The 19045-nt window shown below is 38.6% G+C and overlaps 1 protein-coding gene and 1 non-coding gene across 15 annotated transcripts in view; one reads left to right on the plus strand and one right to left on the minus strand.

The window, feature by feature from the left end:
* The window catches only part of GIPC2 (GIPC PDZ domain containing family member 2), a 99978-nt gene that overhangs the window by 19445 nt on the left and 61488 nt on the right, over window positions 1-19045 (plus strand). For 12 of the 14 annotated variants that reach the window (XR_015160328.1, XR_015160327.1, XM_086390739.1 and 9 more), the window contains exon 2: window positions 10581-10766. The exons of the other annotated variants lie outside the window; for them this stretch is intronic. Coding sequence is in view for 10 of the 12 variants with exons in the window: in XM_086390739.1 (XP_086246865.1) it covers window positions 10581-10766 (186 nt within the window). In the remaining 2 variants the exon portion in view is untranslated. The remainder of the gene's footprint in view (window positions 1-10580; window positions 10767-19045) is intronic. 14 annotated transcript variants of the gene reach the window in all.
* Window positions 15765-15868, minus strand: LOC147375648 (U6 spliceosomal RNA). The gene has a single exon (XR_015161789.1). It is a non-coding gene; the product is annotated as a U6 spliceosomal RNA (small nuclear RNA).

Consider the following 19045-nt stretch of genomic DNA (forward strand, 5'->3'; position numbering starts at 1 on the left):
GGGAGCGTGGAGTTTTAGCCACTGGACCATCAGGTTAGTTCCTTAAGTCTTTTAAAGAAGTGGGTGGTTTATTAAATAAACAGTATATTTGGCTCCATGTAGAGCAAAAACTTTGTAGTCTCTGCCTTTTAGGAGTTTTAGGTTTAAAGCTGAATTTATATTTACATCACAGCTATGGTATCATGGCTTAGAAAAAGCACCAAAGTCTGAATTCCAGTTTTGACTCTGTCATTCACTAGCTATGTGACTTTAGACAAATCATATAAGGGGTGTTGAGCTTTTTTTTTTTTCCTTCTGCATAGGGTGTAGTGATGCCTGCACTTATGACCTGATGCTCTGAGCTAATGGATTAGCTGAGCTAATGCTTTAGGAAGTGATCAGTAACTTGGATCTCTCTGTGCAGATATTAGGTATGAGAGAGGCAATATTGTAGGGGAAAGAGCTTAGGGTTGGATAACCAGGGCTGAAGTTACATGTGCACCAAATACTACTTAATCACAAACTGTTTTTATCTCTCTAAATATTTATGTTCTCATCTGTAAAATATTTATGTTCTCATCTGTTCTCATCTCTTTAAATATTTACATTCTCACATCCTATGTTCTCATGAGATAAAAATCTCATCTCATTCTATGCCTCTCACATAGAATTGTCATAGGATGAAATGAGGTAGTATGTGGAAATGCCTGGTACACATAAGTGATCAATTAGTGTTTCTGAGATGTTAATTTTTATTTACTTTGTTCTTCCAGACCTCTATCTTCCCAGTTCTTTCACTTTTACAGTGGTCTACTAGAGCTGGGAGCCAGTTTCCAAACTGTGTAGAGCTGAGAGGGATGGGCAGGTGTCCCAGTCATGAATGTCATTGAAGAATTGTTTGAGTTCTAGAAGTTCCTTGGTACAACACATCTACCAAATATTTTGGGGAATCACGTAGAATAAGACACTCAGTTTTTGGAAATAGTTTTGAGTAATATAATTCTGTCACTGACGTGGCTATAGTTTCTTTTGTTCAAGCACTCAGGATAAGTGGGTTATCTTTTTTATTCAATAATTATGCTTAGTTTCAAGTTGTTTTTAATTCCTGCTATTTTAAAGGCAATTGACTAGATGGAAATACAGTCTTTTTTCTCTTTTTGGGAAAAAGTCTGTGAGGTTTAGATAATAGCCTAAATAATTCTATCTGAGAACAGCCCAGAAGAACGTTAGTCATTAACAAAGAAAACATAATCCAAGTGGTTTTCTTGTGTACAAAGATGGTGGTATTAACTCCGGATGAAAGTATGGTTAATTACTAGGTTTAGTATTATTATGTACTTTCTCGTCTTTATTTTCTGTAATGACATTGGCTGATATTTCTATAATGCTTATTTTAGAAAAATATAAAGAGTTATCAAGGTTCTTGGTAGATTGAGGTGTAGGAAAGTAGTTGTATTAAAGTATTTGGTAACACTGTTATTTTAGATAATCACAGGAGGTAACTGTTTTAGTTGCTTATGTTTAAAATCACATTCCCAAATACTGAAACGCGAGCCATATAAGCCCATAATTTCTTCCAGAGATTTTGGAACATGTGGAATCTTGGGCCAACTCAGTTCCTGTTTAAGGAAGGCATTAAACAAAAAGTTGGAAATGGACTTCCTGGAGTTTTAAAAATGAATCTGATGTGTTTCTGGAGAGATTTGTGATCTGTGGGCCAGAATATCTTTTGAAACACTAATGGCAAATGATTTATTTAAATGTATTCACAAGGCATACTTATGGAATATATAATGGCACCACCAGAGAAAAAGTAATATTATTTTATATTAATGGCTCTATACAGTAGTTCAGACTCTTATCATCCTAGCCATATTGAGTTTCTAGGGTGAATAATCATAACCATGTGATAAGAACTGAAAAATAGGAATTGAAATATAAAAGCATGGTAAAAAAAATGGTCATAAGTTACACTCAACAAAAAAAGTTGAAGGATACTGTAATTTATGGGAGAAAATGAAGTCCATCCTGGTTATGACATTAAAAAGGAGCAAATCTAATTTTCAGGAAAAATAATGCAATTTAAGAAGCTGTCAAATGTAGGTGTAAATATTATTCAAGGAGCACCTGTATTCCAGGGATAATACTAATAATAACCTTTAGAAGCACTTTTATGTATACTCTCTTACTGAGTTTTAGTAATAGCTGTGTGATGTAGACCAAGCTTTCCTAATGCCAGGATGTCCATGAAGACCAAGAAGGTCAAATGACTGAACTCGTGAGAGAACAGAATTGGGACTAGATGTGGGTCTTTTACCCCTTAACCCACTGTTTCCTTCTTTTGTTTACTGCTATTTTTTTCTTTGTTTTTCATAACCATTCCAAGTATAACATAGCTCCTTTCTAGATATCTGTTTTGCTGATATTGGAGTAAGGGAAGGCTTTACTTTGTGCCTGAAATTTTTGAGAGGATATGAAATTATAGGATAAGAATGCATAACACTTCAATGCCTAGCATTTCATTGCATAACACTTCAATTCATAACAATTACATAACACTTCTATGTATTAAAGGAAACACAATTCACCATAGACCTCAGAGTTGCCTCTTTTTTTTTTTTTTAAGGCTAAAATGAGATAGGTAGAAAGAACTTTTAAACTGTGAATTATAAGGAGATCCTGTAGGCTAGTGGTTAGGATTCTGTGCTTTCAGTGCCTTGGCCCAGGTTCAGTCCCTGGTTGGGAAACTGAGGTCCTACAAGTGGTGTGGTGAGGCCAAAAACAAAACAAAAAAGCCCCCTGTGAGTTATGAAGACACAAAAAATACCCCCAATTAAAATAAATAAATTTATATTAAAAAAATAATTCTATCAGTTAGAAATCTGTTAGCCCGGAATTGGTTGGTGAAATTATTGGCTTCTGGGATAGGACTGTATATCAGATAGGATTTTTTCAGCTACAAGTAGCACAGAGCTAGTTAAACTGCCTAAGACAACTTGTTTTACTTACGAGAGATATTGTGGTTGCCAGAGCTGGTTATCAGAGCAACTCACCAATGTCAAGGACCTAGGTTCATTCCAAATCTTTGCCTTTCTTGGTGTTGATCTCTTCCTCAGTTAGTAGTAAGGTGGTGGTGGAAGATCACATACAGGTAAGGGTACCTACAGGGGCAGAGGGGATGGTTGTCTTACTGTGTTTGCTTCTTAGGAATGAAAAGATACTTCTCTGAAGCTTCCTGGACTTGCTCCCATGTCCTGTTGGCCAGGATTGGGCCACATGCTTACTCCTGTCACTGCTTTACTAGTTTGAGCCTTATGTCTGTAACGGAGGAGGTGAATTTTCCTCCAAAGCACATAGAAGGTGTAAAAGTGAAGTCACTCAGTCGTGTCCAACTCTGTAACCCATGGACTGCAACTCACCAGGCTCCTCTGTCCATGGGATTTTCCAGGCAAGGATACTGGAGTGCTTTGCCATTTCCTTCTCCATTTCCTTCCCCTTGACCCAGGGGTCAAACCCGGGTCTCCTGCACTGCAGGCGGATTCTTTACTGACTGAGCTACCAGGGAGGCACTTCATACCTGTTATCTGAATATTACGTTAGGAGGGGAAGCGGGTAACAGCTTCCAGTGCCCATTACTGAATGTCTTCAGGTGAGACGGGATCTAGAGGCTGTACCCTTCTGCATGTGTCGGCTTTATCCCCAGGGTCAGTCTTCTAATGTTGAAGTGACAGCTGCGGTTAGTCACATCAGAGCGGGAGAGATACCTTTCTAGAAGCTTCTGTGGAGAAGAAGATTCCTTCCCCAGAAATCTTAACAAATCCTTTCTTGTATCTTTTAAAAATAATTTTATTTGTTTGGCTGCCCTGAGTCTTAGTTTCGACATATGGGATCTTCTATCTTTAGTTGCAGCATGTGAGATCTAGTTCTGTGACCAGGGATCAAACCCGGGCAGCCTGCCTTGGGAGTATAGAGTCTTAGCTACTGGGCCACCAGGAAAGTCCCTCTTCTTTGTATCTTACTGGCCTAAGTTGGATTATGAATTAGTCATTAACTGATTTAAACCTAATCATGATTCATTTCTGATGGAACTGAGGGTGGGGTCACTCGTCCCCAAGTTACCATATGGCTTAAAATAGGGAGTGAAAGGGCATTTAATTGAAGGGGCAGGGGAACGGGTACTGTAGATGTTGATGTCCAGCACAATAACAATTTAAGGCTCTCTGTCTGGCCCCAAACGGCCGTGGCTTTCTCCTTGCCTTAAGCTGTCTCTCCTATAAATCAGTGACAGGCATGCAGTAAGACAAATATGACAATAAGATGAATTCCTACCTGCCAGAAGTTTACAAAGCAGCACATGGTAAGTTCCACAAGAAATGTATAAAATTTGATAGGTGTATAGAAGATGAAGTAATAGCATTAGCCTAGGGTGTTGTTAGAAAATGTTGTTTAGCTAGACTTTATTGGATGGGGAAGATTTTGATAAATATAGACTAGATTTAGAAGTCGAGTTTCAGCCATGGCATTTTTGGCCAAAGGAACGACATGTATAGATATATGGAGATGGGAAAAATACAAAGTATAAAATTATTAAAGACAAAAAAAATTGTTAAAGACATGGGATTCTGCTGGGGTCCAGCCCCGGCTGATCCAGGGTATTCGAAGCGGGGACGGCATCGGCGAGGATCAGGATACAATAGCTTCAGTTAGATATTAATTAGAGATGTAAAGAGTAATAGAATGAGGATAGCTCAGTAGGAAAATTCAGTGGAGAAAAGAGGCTGAGTAGCTTGGTTTACATGGGAGACCAATAAAACTTCAAGACAAGAAGCTTGTATCACTTACGTAGGCCGCAGGTGTCCTTCCGTTCTCCCGAAGGAGAGGAGACACTGAGGCCTCCCCGGTGGGATCTTAGAAGCCCAGGCATAATTAGTAAGCATGGCGGGTTCTGCGCTCCAGATGGAGACTCAGCCAGAGTGAGAGAGAGAGAAAGCGACATGGGGAGACTAGTCTTTTGAGGAACTGATCCCAATTCTTTATTTTCCATGGTCTACTTTTATACACTGAGATGTTATGCAAAAGTCACGCGGGGTCAGCAGTCCTGACTTTTATCAAAGTCAGGTGCTTCATACAAATGTATACAGAGGTCTTAGGGGTGTTACATCATCTTCTGGCCAGGGGGCCTGCTGACAATTTATGACCCCGTCCTTGTGACAGCGGTCAGTCAACCAGGACACTTATTTCTCCAGGGCTGATTATTCTCAAAACAGACGCCACCCAAATAAAGTTACATTCCTATAGGGTGAGGGTATAGTGGGTTTTAGTTAAGGAAAGAATTTACTTAGCCTAAGGTCTAATGTGATTTATATTAAAGGTTAATACTTATTTCTTCTATATATTCATTAATGTGTGTAAGAGCAGGGGATATGGAGACTTCGCAACAAACATTGGCTCAACAAATGAAAAACCCTTCACCAATACAATTTCTAATCAGCCCATTATACTTACACTAATAGTTTTCTAACTTTTCTAAGGAACCTGTTTTTAGAAGGTTTAAAGCATCTCATGCCTCTCACGGTTGGGAGGCTGTGAACAATCACGTGTGGCTGGACAAGCCTGTCAGGCAGGCTAGAGAACCTTCAGAGGAGTTTGTAGGTTGAAACACTCTTGTCACGCCCAGGAGTTTTTATTAACTGGAGCTCTAAGTTAACTCCTTCTCCGAAAGAGGTGGTGGGGGACAGCCCCCCGTAAAGTCAGAGGTGTAGGTGAGAGCACAAAGTAGTAAAGTAGGCAGGCTCTGGTTATGTGGGTAGATGCTCGAGGATTTCCAGGGGGACTCCTGAGGCTTGATCCCGCCTTTGCGTATGTTGAGCCTCCTTCCTCATGACCTTTGCCATGGGCCGAGTGCCTCACTCTGGCCCCCAACAGGATTCTAGAACAAAGCTGCTCAATGGTAGCTGCAGTGTTCTTGCCTGGAGAATCCCAGGGACGGTGGAGCCTGGTGGGCTTCCGTCTATGGGGTCGCACAGAGTTGGACACGACTGAAGCAACTTAGCAGCAGCTAAGTTGATCCTTGGGTCAGGGAGATCCCCTGGAGAAGGAAATTGCAACCCATTCCAGTATTCTTGCCTGGAGAATTCTATGGACAGAGGAGCCTGCTGAGCCCCAGTCTGTGGGGTCACAAAGAGTCAGATGCAAAAGGGTAAACATATGTTAGATCTTAAAAACTTATTAAAAATGTAACTCTCAATTTCATTTTTAAAATAAATGATTAGATGTTGAAATGATATTTTGGATATAGGGGGTTGGTTTCACCTATATCTTTTGTTGATGTGATTTTTTTTAGAAAATTTAAAATTATGGTGCCTGTGTTACATTTCTATTGGGTAGTACTGCTTTAGGGAGAAGGCAATGGCAACCCACTCCAGTACTCTTGCCTGGAAAATCCCATGGACGGAGGAGCCTGGTAGGCTGCAGTCTATGGGGTTGCTAAGAGCTGAACACGACTGAGTGACTTCACTTTCACTTTTCACTTTCTTGCATTGGAGAAGGAAATGGCAACCCACTCCAGTGTTCTTGCCTGGAGAACCCCAGGAACGGGGCAGCCTGGTGGGCTGCCGTCTATGGGGTCGCACAGAGTTGGACACGACTGAAGCGACTTAGCAGCAGCAGCAGCAGCAGCAGTACTGCTTTAGAAAGTGAAATAGTCATAAGTACTCCATCAAGCTTATGAAAATTGGCAATGGTGTTGATAAAACACCAAATATAGATACCCCAGAAGATGTTAAGGATTTCATTTTACAATAAAAATCATCAGAAAGGTACTTCTAATGGTTGGATAATTTTCCTCATATAGTACCTTACTCTGAGTTTACTTTCCTTTGATTTAATTTGTTCACCAGACAGTATAAAAAATGATGTTAACTACCATGTTGTCCTGACTTTTACCTAGTATATCTCTGGAAGCGAGTATTTCTTAGAAGAGCATTGAATCTATAACTGCTTCAGTGTTTCTTTTCTTTTATTTTTTTCCCCTTTCTTTTGACATCAAACATTATAGTGCTAATTGGATAAAGTCATAATTTTCTCATCCACAAAATGAGGTTAATAAAACTTAGTACATAGGTTGGTTTTATTAAATGAAGTAAGTGAATATGCAGAAAATGCCATTAGGATATCAACTGAGCAGGGCACTGTATTAAGCTTCATAGGAGAGAGAAAGATGACTAAGATCTCATCTCTGAGTCAGGGTGACAAATACATGTTACACCAATTGGACTTGAAGGGAAGGTGACTCAGACACTCAAATGAGGTGCTAGATTTAAATGATGTGAGAGAAGTAGAAAGAGTGATTCCACCCAGGCAGTCACATCCCTGCAGAGTCTGAATAAACAAGAGCATGGGGATAGGGTGGGTGCATGGGTGGCAGGCTTTTTAGATTTTGGATTGAAGGAAATGTCTGAATGGAGATAGGAAAGTTCACAATATGTATGAGATTCCTTTTTTTATTGTTTTAAATCTCTAAGACTCTTAATATATTGTAACTGGATTATGTTGCCCCACTGTATGTCAGTGGATCATTGCCTAGCCTGGGAGTCTCTTGTGTACGAGGGCTGGTCCTAGTCATCTTTGTACATCTAGTATGCACCACAGAACTTGGCAAAAAGCACCTGTCCAATAGAGGATTGTGAGTAGATGAATGAGCATGAACTTTCCAGCATTTAGAGAGTCATATATCACTTTTTTACTTTTCAGTTCAAAATACAGTATCTATGAGGAGTCTTTGAATCTCTAGACCTTTATGACATATAGATGTATTCACTGATAAGTTGTGCATTGAGATCGTCTGAGTGATAGGATTTTTTCTTTCCTTGAGGGACTAATATAAAGCCACAAAGTTTCAGTTACCTGCTGCTACAGAGGGCTCTTCCTCCACCTCCCAGGGACCATGACATTTCTGCTGATTTTCAACACAACCTTCTGTGGAACTCCATTCCATGGCTTTATGCCTTCCAGGAAAGAAACCCTGATGCCTTGTCTGCCAACTGCTGGCTGCCCGGAGCGGAACATAATTCTGTCTTGGAGGAAGCATAATGGGGAAGGGTTATACCTAACAGGAAATCTAGTATTTACTTTGCAGTGAAGTACATGAAAAGATTGAAAGAAAGGATGCAGCTTAGCAACTAGATGTTCACTTTGTGTGGGATTTCCTTTGGGGGCCTTTTTCCCCTACCCTATTTTATCATCGTTATGTTTTAATGTTTTATTTCCTGTCTACTCAGTAAGTTGCTTTATTAGTGGTGGTTGGATCTACTATGAACACCATTTAACGATTCACTGGAAAAAGAATAAGGAGAAAACTTTTCTACTCACTTTCCATCATTTTTAGAAAGGAAGTGAGAGAAAAGCTGTTTTCTATGCATACTACTTCTCCCTTTTATCCATTAATAATCAATTTTGTTAGTGGAGTAATTAATACTACTGACTTCACAATTGGAGTAAGAAATTGGGGCCATTATTGGCCTAAATGACTTCTCGTCACTCCCCACCTTGAATAATAAAAATTTAACACCAGCAAATATTTGCAAAGAGTTAACTATAAAGCCAAATGTATTATGTCCTCACTGGGACACAAAAGGTTACGTTAAAGGTCCAGCAGTTATTAGCACAGCTCACCAAAGACCTGGGTGAGAAAAGGAAAGGGCAGGGGCAGCAATTCTTGCTTGCAGACACTGATCCTTCGTACCCTGCGGCCTCTTCCTTGTCCTCATCACTAGCTCCTTTCATGTACCTCTGGGATTTGATCAGGCCTTTGATGAACATGCTGGACCTCTAACTGTAGAGCAGAGAGAGCTGTTCCAATTCAGACATATGTTAGTAGGGCTTAAAAGCCATTTAACAGGTAGTAATAGTGCAGTTTTTGCCTCCCAGAGGTTTATGGGTGTTTATGGTTTAAAGCTCAAGCAGGGAAATCAGAAATGGTGTGAAACTTGGAGAGGTAGAGAGAGGGTTGGAAGTTGAGAGCTGAGGCCAAGGCTCAGGAATGGCAATATCTATGGCAAATGTTACTTGATAACAAAAGGTACAATTTTTCACTTAGTCATTTTGGTATAAAAAAGCTGCATTAAAACATCTTTGGTATACAGAAGGTACTCAGTAAATATTTATTGAACTTAATCTTTAAACCAATGGCATGTTTTTTAAATTTTTAAAAAATATGTCTTTATTTATTGGCTGCACCAAGTCTTAGTTGCATCACACGGGATCTTTGACCTTTGTTACAGCGTGAAGGATCTTTAGTTGTGGTGTTCAAACTCTCAGTTGTAGCATGTGGGTAGTTCCCTGATCAGGAATCGACCTGTGACCCCTGCATTGGGATCAAAGTCCTAGCCACTGGACCACTAGGCAAGTCCGCAGAGGCATATTCTTAACCCTCCTTCTCCTCTTCCATTTTGTAGTTGGGCCCTACAAATTACTGAAATTATGGTTGGCAAGCTTGAGTAGCATTGCAGATTTTAGCAAAATAAATTGTATTTTTTAAGGAAAATGAGGTCAAACAAAGACTTGGTAAATGTAAGAAGTCCCTTTACAACCTCCATACAACTTCTACCATCCTGTGTATCTAAGCTGCATTAGCCTCTCCAGCCCTCACTCAGTTCCTCCATTTTTAGACCCAAGGGATTGGACTAGTCTTCAAGGTCCATTTTAGACATGTTTTAAACAATTTTTTAAAAAATGACTTCATTCACCATTTACTTTTCTCAAGCACAAAAATACAAGATCAATAAAATTTTCCTTATTTAAAAAAAACTTATGAGTTTTCCAAAATAGTGTTGGCTCTATTTTCACTGTGTTATACATATCATGACCTTTGGGAACACGGCCTTTGATGTCAGCATTGTAAATAACAGGTAACAAAGCAATGTAAACCTCTTTGAAGTTGGTGAGAACTGATCTTGAATCCTGGCTCTGACAAGTACTATCTTTGTGACCTTAGGCAAATAACTTACTCTCACCAAGGCTCAATTTCCTTATTGGTAATATGAAGATGATAATGTATTTAAAAAGCTGTTGTGAGGATTAAATATAATAATGGATATAAATTGCTCAACACAGAGCCTGGCCTGCAGGAAACACGCAATTCATATTACCTAATGTTAATGACCAGAGAAGGCAATGGCACCCCACTCCAATACTCCAATACTCCCACTCCAGTACTCTTGCCTGGAAAATCCCATGGACAGAGGAGCCTGGTAGGCTGCAGTCCATGGGGTCACACAGAATTGGACACAACTGAGCAACTTCACTTTCAGTTTTCACTTTCATGCATTGAAGAAGGAAATGGCAACCTACTCCAGTGTTCTTGCCTGGAGAATCCCAGGGATGGGGGAGCCTGGTGGGCTGCCGTCTATGGAGTCGCACAGAGTCGGACATGACTGAAGCGACTTAGCAGCAGCAGCAGCAATGTTAATGATATAACTGCTGGCATTGTAAACTGTAGACTATTTCACTGACATTGTAAATTGAAGTATTGATTGAGTAAACTAATGATCAGAATGTTTTCCTGATGGAAACTGACTTAAAATATTTCTGTTTCTTTGCAGATCTTATATTGCACTTTAAACACACCTAAAGTTGACATGGGAAAACTCTTGGGAACACAAATAGGTCTTGAAGATTTCATATTTGCCCACATAAAAGGGATCAAAAAAGAAGTGAATGTGTACAAATCTGAGGATTCACTTGGTCTCACTATTACAGATAATGGTGCTGGCTATGCTTTTATAAAGGTAAGTATTTAAACAAAACAAAACAAAAACAACAGTGTGACTTAATTGAGGGTAACACTTAAGAAAATTTACCAGGTCAAAGAAAGTTTGAAATGATCTTTAGTGAGAACTAATTCAGTAGGAATGGATGGAGTGGTAATGTTTCCTTTAAAAACTGTTTCAAAGACCATTCTTTTGTTTACCCTTTCCTTGAATTTTTTCCCCTTCAGTTTAAACTTCCTCTAGGATTTTGCATTTACAGACGAGGAAAGCCTGGCCCTGGTGCCTACTCATCCATATGGGCTCTTGTACATCTGTAAGCTCATCATCTGGTGACTTCCATGTTGATTTCCATTGATTTAGTGTTATTTCGAAGTGCATATTTATTTGGCCACCTATTTTAAACAAGGCTCTTTAAAAATTTCTAAACTATGTACAGTTGGTTCTTGAACAACACTTTTGAACTGTTGGGTTCATCTATATGCAGATTTTGTTCAGTAGGAAATGTTATACTATAACAGTCTATGCTATGCTAAGTCACTTCAGTAGTGTCCAAGTCTGTGCAACCCCATAGATGGCAGTCCACCAGGCTCCCCCGTCCCTGGGATTCTCCAGGCAAGAACACTGGAGTGGGTTGCCATTTCCTTCTCCAATGCACGAAAGTGAAAAGTGAAAATAAAGTCGCTCAGTTGTGTCTGACTCTTAGAGACCCCATGGACTGTAGCCCACCTCTATAACAGTCTAAGGTTGGTTAAATCTGTGGATGTGGAACTGTGAATATGGGGAACTGCTGACATGCTGGGATTTTGTACAGGGACTTTCCATTGAACAAAGGGTCAGCACCCCTAGCCCCTGCATTGTTCAAGGGTCAGTTGTAATTACTTTATCTAAATACAAAGAGCAATATAGAACTGCAAAGGCAAGAAAAGGAAGTTTGAAATGGTATGAAAAACTTTTAAGAACTGGAGTGGTAAAAAGATTCATCTCTTAAATAACAATTCTATTATTATAATAAGTAGTTTGTTTTTTTTTTTTGCTGGGGTGGGAGGGACATAGGGCTTGTGAGATCTTAATTCCTCCAAATTGTGAGTCCCTGTAGTGAAAGCTCTGAGTCCTAACCACTGGACTGCCAGGGGATTCCCTGTAATGAGTAATTGTAGCACTGACTGTTACTGAATGCGTCTCAGGCATGTTGCATACATTTTCTCATTTAATGCTTACAATTCTATTGGATACCATGTTTCCTTTTTAATTACTTAAAAAATATTTGGCTGCTCTGGTTATTAGTCACAGCATGTGGGATCTAGTTCCTTGATGAGATCAAACCTGGGGCCCCTGCATTGGGAGCATGCAGTCAGCCCCTGGACCACCAGGGAAGTCTCTTGATTACTTTTTTGTTGAGGTGTAACAGATATAAACCTTTAATGAATGTTCACAGATCTGTGTAAATACCGCCCAGAGCAAGGGAAATTTCATTTCTACCACCTAGAAGGCTCCCTTGTTCTCCTTCTCTGTCAATACCCTTCCCCAACAAAGGTAGCCATTAGTTTGACCTCTATCACCATAGTTTTGCTTATTCCTGAACTTCATATAAGTGAAATCACATATTACTTACTCTACTGTTTCTGGATTTTGCTCAACATGTCTATGAGGTTCATCTCTGGGTAGGCGCTATTATCAACTTATTATTTTATAGACATAGAAACAGGTTTGGGATGGTTAAGCAGCTTGCCCAAAGTTATGCAGCTAGACAAATTCAGGATTTGAATCCAAGCTATCTGATTCCAGAGCTGGCGGTCCTAACCACTGAGCAAAGAATTACTAATGAATTTTCTTCATACTTTTTTTTTGTCCAAACAAAATAAAAAATTTTGCTGATGCGTCGTCATCGTTGAAAAAAACTAGCCTTAGGGAAATTATCCTCTTAACTGTGAATAGTGCTTTATTTAACTTCCCACTTGATAGAACAGCTATTTTTAGCTCTGCAAAAGATATGACTCTGCTGAAGGTTGAGTGGGTGACCAAATGGAAAATCTGTGAGTTGGGAAAGTCATGTGGGATTATCTGGGGGAAGCTCAGGACATGAGGCACATGGAGCAATGCCTTTCTAATGTCAGCAGGGAAGGGCTTGGAAGTTTTGCAAACACGCATGGAGTTTTTAGATCTTAGCCTCTGATGTCCAGAGCTGTGTTTCTATTTTTTTATGCCTCTTCAAACATGTGCCTGCCTCAGAGTACTAGTCACTAGCCCCATGGAGACAGAGAACATGGTGTCAAAGAGAAAGTGGAGTCTAAGCCAAACCTCTGGCTTATAGTTCAACTTAGAAGAGAGATGAATATCATACTGCATAAAAGATTGATGTGTTTTTTTAAAAGTTAAGAGGGGACGATTTCAAACTTCTTGAAAGTTGTAATAATACAAAGAACTCACACGATACCCTTTACTCAAAAAAAATTTTGCCATTTGTCATATTTGCTTAATTCTCTTTCATGTATATATATATGAACACACTCAAATCTATATGTAAATTTTCCTGAGCCATAGGAATAAGCAGAATGCACATATAATATCTCTTTATTCCTTAATAATTTAAAAATGTAGTTTTTAAGAACAAAGATATTCTCTTCAATATACCTACAGTATAGCTATAAAATTAAAAAAATCTAATAGTGATACAAAACTCCCAAACTAATCTAATGTTCATATTGCAGTTTTTATCAGTTGTCCTAATAATGTATTTTTCCTGGTATAATTCCGATCCAGGATCATGTATTTTATTTAGTTATCATGTCTTTTTAGTGGTCTTTAATCTAGAACATGGAGAAGGCAATGGCACCACACTCCAGTACTCTTGCCTGGAAAATCCCATGGACGGAGGAGCCTGGTAGGCTGCAGTCCATGGGGTCGCTAAGAGTCGGACACGACTGAGCGACTTCAATTTCACTTTTCACTTTCATGCATTGAAGAAGGAAATGGCAACCCACTCCAGTGTTCTTGCCTGGAGAATCCCAGGGATGGTGGAGCCTGGTGGGCTGCCGTCTATGGGGTTGCACAGAGTCGGACACGACTGAAGCGACTTAGCAGCAGCAATCTAGAACAATTCCTCAGCCTTTTATAGGATGTCCCTTAACGTGGACTTTTCTGATGTCTCTTCATGTTGTGAAAGAGGTTATTGTGCATTTTTGGCATGAAAAGTAAATAAGTGATGTTGTGTCCTCAGTGTATTACGTCAGAAGGTGCATTTTATTGGTTTGTCTCAATATTCATGATGTTAATTTTTGTCCCTTGTGTACTCAGTGTCTGCCAGTCTTATTCACTGCAAAGTGATGTTTTCCTTTGTAATATCTGTGGGGAGATACCTTGAGATTATGTATATATCTTGTTCTCTTACTTGCACCCCACAGATTTAACATCTATTGATAAGTCTTGCCTGACTCATTTGCAAAATGGTGATTTTTATAATTTCATCATTTCCTATATTTCTTTAAAACATTCTAAGAAAGCATGCCACTTATTTATTATCTATTACCAATATGGTACATGCTTAATTGCTCAGTCATGTCTGACTCTTTTGTGACCCTTGGAGCTCCTCTGTCCATGGGATTTTTCAGGCAAGAATATTGAAGTGGGTTGTTAATTTAAAAAAATCACCTATTAGCAATGGACACATGATTTTTTAAAATTAATCTTTATTGCTATACAGTTGATTTACAAGGTTGTTCTAGTTTCTGCTATACAGCAAAATGAGTCAGCAAAATGTATACATACACATTTATCCACTCTTTCTTACATTCTTTTTCCGTGTACGTCATTACAGAGTATTGAGTAGAGTTCCCTGTAGATACGGTAGGTCCTTAGCAGTTATGTATTTTTTGTATAGTAGTGTGTATAGGACACATGATTTCTCATTCAGTGGGTTCATTACAATCATTTTTTTTATTTTTATTTTTTAAATTTTATTTTATTTTTAAACTTTACAATATTGTATTGGTTTTGCCAAATATCATTTATTTTGATGCTCAAATTTCCTGAGGTTTGGTCTGCAGGAGTCCCATCCAGACAGCTCATGTATCCTTTTGATCTGCCTCCCATAATTTTATTGAGCAGTTCCTTCTTTTCTGGTACAACAAGATGTTCTAAACTCATCTTTTATCTTCTTTTCTCCAGACTGAAAATCAGCCATGTGTTCAAGGAACTCTTTTGTTTGTTTGTTTTCAGTGAGAACTGGTATTTCAAAATCAAGATCTGAATGCTGGTTGCATGCATTCATTGCTACCAGTGTGTCACTGTTTTAGATCCTTTCAGGTGCCATATAAGAGGTTCAAAACATGTATTTTAGAAATTATGAATTCATAATTATGCCTTCAGTTCTAATCCTGCCTCTAATCCATAATTATGCCAAGTGTTCTTCCTTGGCTTCCCAACTGAAATATTTACTTTCAAAATTATTGAAATATTTACTCATTTCCTTAGTTCTGTAATATGCACAAAACAGTTTCAGAATTGCTATATATTTGTACTCTGAAAAATGAACCTATTAAGAGTTCAAGATTTGTAGGGACTTCCCTGGTGGTCCAGTGGTTAAGACTCTGCACGAATTCAGTCCTTGGTTGGAGAACTAAGATCCCACATGCCATGTGGTGTGGCCAAAAGATTAAAAAGATTTCAAGGTTTGTATGTCCTTTTTGTCTTTAAATGCATGTATACAATCAAAGTATTCTCTTCAGGAGTTATGTGGAATAGGTTCTCACTTTCTCCTCCTCCCTTCACCCCATAATCTTTATTCATTTGAAATACTGTTGAATCCGTTTGCTTCTCTTTGAATTGAGGTTTTCCTCTCATGTTGATTTAATTTTCTGAATACATAAAATGATTTCAAAAGTCAAAACTATAATAAAAGTTGTATTTATAAATGTCATTCCTTCCCTGACTCCCATTACTCATTTCCCCCACTCCTTAAAGTAATCAATTTCATTAATTTCTGGCTCACTCTTCCAGTGTGATTTGCCAAGATAAGCAGAAAAAGTGGAATGTTCCAAGAGTTTGCATGTCATCCTTGTTCAGGGGCTATTCTAATCTCTGTGTGGTTCCAATTTTAGTGTATGTGCTGCTGAAATGAGTACTTATATGCTTTTAGCAGTGGTTGGAAGTCAGAGTAGGTTGATGTAAGGGGATTCAGACAAGGGTAAGGAGGCAGGAGTCCCTGATTAAGAAGGCAGAGCAGTGTGGCCCACAGGACCATGGGCTTTAGAATCAAGCCTGTTTTCACTCTTGTTTCCATTTATTTACATGCTGGGTGACACCTTAGACAAATCATTGTATGCCTTCTTTCCAATAGCAATATTAGCACCTACTTTATATGATTATTTGGGTATAAACTAATGATATATCTGCAATGTTTGAGAGTACCTATAATTGATAGCTAATATCTTAATAACAGCAAATCATCATATAATTAGGAGATGAGACTGATGGCAGAGAGATGTATTTAATAGTACTGCATGGTGCTCACACTAGAGGGGTTGGATAAGAGGGGTGGGAGGGAGGTCTAAGAGGGAGGGGTATATGTATACTGATGGCTGATTCATGTTCTTGTATGACAGAAATCGATACAACATTGTAAAGCAATTGTCCTCCAATTAAAAACAAATTGAAAAAAAATAGTACTGCATGCTGCTGCTGCTGCTAAGTCGCTTCAGTTGTGTCCGACTCTGTGCGACTCCATAGGCAGCAGCCCACCAGGCTCCCCCATCCCTGGGATTCTCCAGGCAAGAACACTGGACTGGGTTGCCATTTCCTCTCCAATGCATGAAAGTGAAAAGTGAAAGTGAAGTTGCTCAATCATGTCCGACTCTAAGCGACCCCATGGACTGCAGCCTACCAGGCTCCTCCGTCCATGGGATTTTCCAGGCATGGTTCTCCTAAATGAGCCTCTTCAGGTGGAGAGACAGCAGACTTACATATTTGTAACTTTTGTACCCAAATGTTAACATTTCCCAGGAAAAAGTGTATAAATAACTTAATCAGAAAAATCATAGTATATTTACAACTAACTTTGCAAATTCCTAAAATAGTGTAATACTAGAGTTGGGGTACATTTTCTATAAAGGGTCAGATAGTAAATATTTTAGGCTTTTTTAAAATTTAGGGTCATACAGTTTTTGTTGCAACTACTCAACTTGACATTGTAGCACAAAAGTTATATACAATACTTAATAAATATAGATGTCTTCCAGTGAAACCTCATTTATGGACACTCTAATTCAAATTTTGTATAATTTTTGCATGTCATAGATATTATTTTATTTTTTCCTGACCACCAAAAAAGGTAAAACCATTTGTAACTCATCAGTTGTATAAAAGCAAGTTGTAGACCATACTCAACCTGTGAACCATTGTTTGCTGATTCCTAGTTTAAGTGAAGAAAATACTTTTAGATTCAAAATAAAGATAAGGCCTTTACCATGCAATTAAGACATGAAAATCGAATTGACTTCGAATTAAAGTAACTTATAAATAACCACAGAATGGTCATTTTCAGAATGTCTTCATATAGAAATCTTCATGATTTGAGGTACTTTTACTTTATTAGAACTAAATCACATTTTAGCAAGATCCTCTAAGAAATACGGTATTCATTTATTTCTAACATTTTGATTGTTTAACCATCCAGAACTAATAATTAGTAAGGTTGGACATGTACAAGGTCAAGAGGTGTGGGGGGTTCTGGGATGGGAGCTAGGATCTCTGAGAAGAGGTATGTACAGTGAGAGTATAAGTGGTGAGAAGTGGTGATCTGAGAAAAGAGGTAACATTGAGATCTGGAGGCCTTGCTTGATACAGATGAAGAACAGCTTAGTAGACGTAAGAAAAAGTAAAGTAGGAGGGTGGGAGTTGTTAAAGAATCAGAGTTCAAAGATGATAGTTCATTTTTTTCTAGCTTTATTGAGGAATAGTGGAAAGTGGAGTCGCTCAGTCGTGTCCGACTCTTTGCCACCCCATGGACTGTAGCCTACCACGCTACTCCATCCATGGGATTTTCCAGGCAATAGTACTGGAGTGGGCTGCCATTTGCTTCTCCAGGGATCTTCCCGACCCAGGGATTGAACCTGGGTCTTCCTCATTGTAGGCAGACGCTTTACCATCTGAGCCACCAGGGAAGAACACCATGTAAATTTAAGGTGTACAGTGTGCTGATTTGATACACTTATGTGTATTAAAATGACTATCAAGGTGATAGGATACATAAGCTGGGATAACTACAAACTCAAACTCTAATCCTGAGGTCAGAAGACTTTGGATTCTTCATCTGACTTTTCTTTCTTTCTTAACCAGCCATGTGGTCTTGAGTTAGTTAGATCTGGGTTGATTGGGAGTGTTTTGAAGAAAGAGCATGATGTCTTATAATTATACTACCTCTGTTTGAAACCCAGTTTGCTTGCTTATGAGCTATGCTTCTTTGATTAAGCAGTGTCATTGTTGTGCTTTGAGGTCCTCATTCACTAATGGAATATTAAACATTCCCTCCCAGGCTTATTAGGACTAAATGAAATAACTATGTACAATTTTTATTTGAATGTTTATTATTATGAACAAGGTTTGAGGTCAGTATTTGGAGGGTCAGTAGCAGAGACTCAAAGTTGCTGACCATGAGGGCAAGATCAGCTCAGACAACCTTGAATGAATGCTTGCGACTTTGAGGATGGTAGAGTGCCATCCTAGAGTTCTGATATGTGATGAGAAGATAGAGTTTTGTAATTATATGGGATGAATTTATAGAAGTTAATATAATAATGATCTGAAATATTTGGGAACTTCTAAGTTTAATAATATTGTAAATCTTATCTTCTAAAAAATATTTAAAGTTGTCTTTACATTTTGTAGCATCAAACTCTAAAGCCTGATGACAGAAAGTTCCAAGTGTTATAGAGAATGATATTAAGTGACTCAGCAAATATAAATATAGAATTAATACCTCTTTTTTTCTCCGAAGTCCTTTGTGCCTGAGCAGCACTTTTAGCAATATTTTTAACCCATATCAAGTTATGGTATGATTATTAAAGTATAATAGATTACAGAAGCTTGTCTCAGTTGCTACCTCATTCTTTATTCTATACTTAGGAAGTTGGGGTTCAGGTAACCCACATAATATAGCATCAGTGTCTCCCACTTTGCTTCTACATATGATTCACCTTATGATACCCTTCTCCAAGTTTCTTATGTTGGTTTTCCTCTCTCTTTATCCCAGATTCTTATCTGCTGGCTCTGATGATTACCTATGCTTTGATTTTTCTCTTGCT

This window comes from Bos grunniens, chromosome 3, assembly GCF_055505025.1.
Source record: "Bos grunniens cultivar Pamir isolate PY7600 chromosome 3, Bosgru_T2T1.0, whole genome shotgun sequence".
Classification (NCBI taxonomy): Eukaryota; Metazoa; Chordata; class Mammalia; order Artiodactyla; family Bovidae; genus Bos; species Bos grunniens.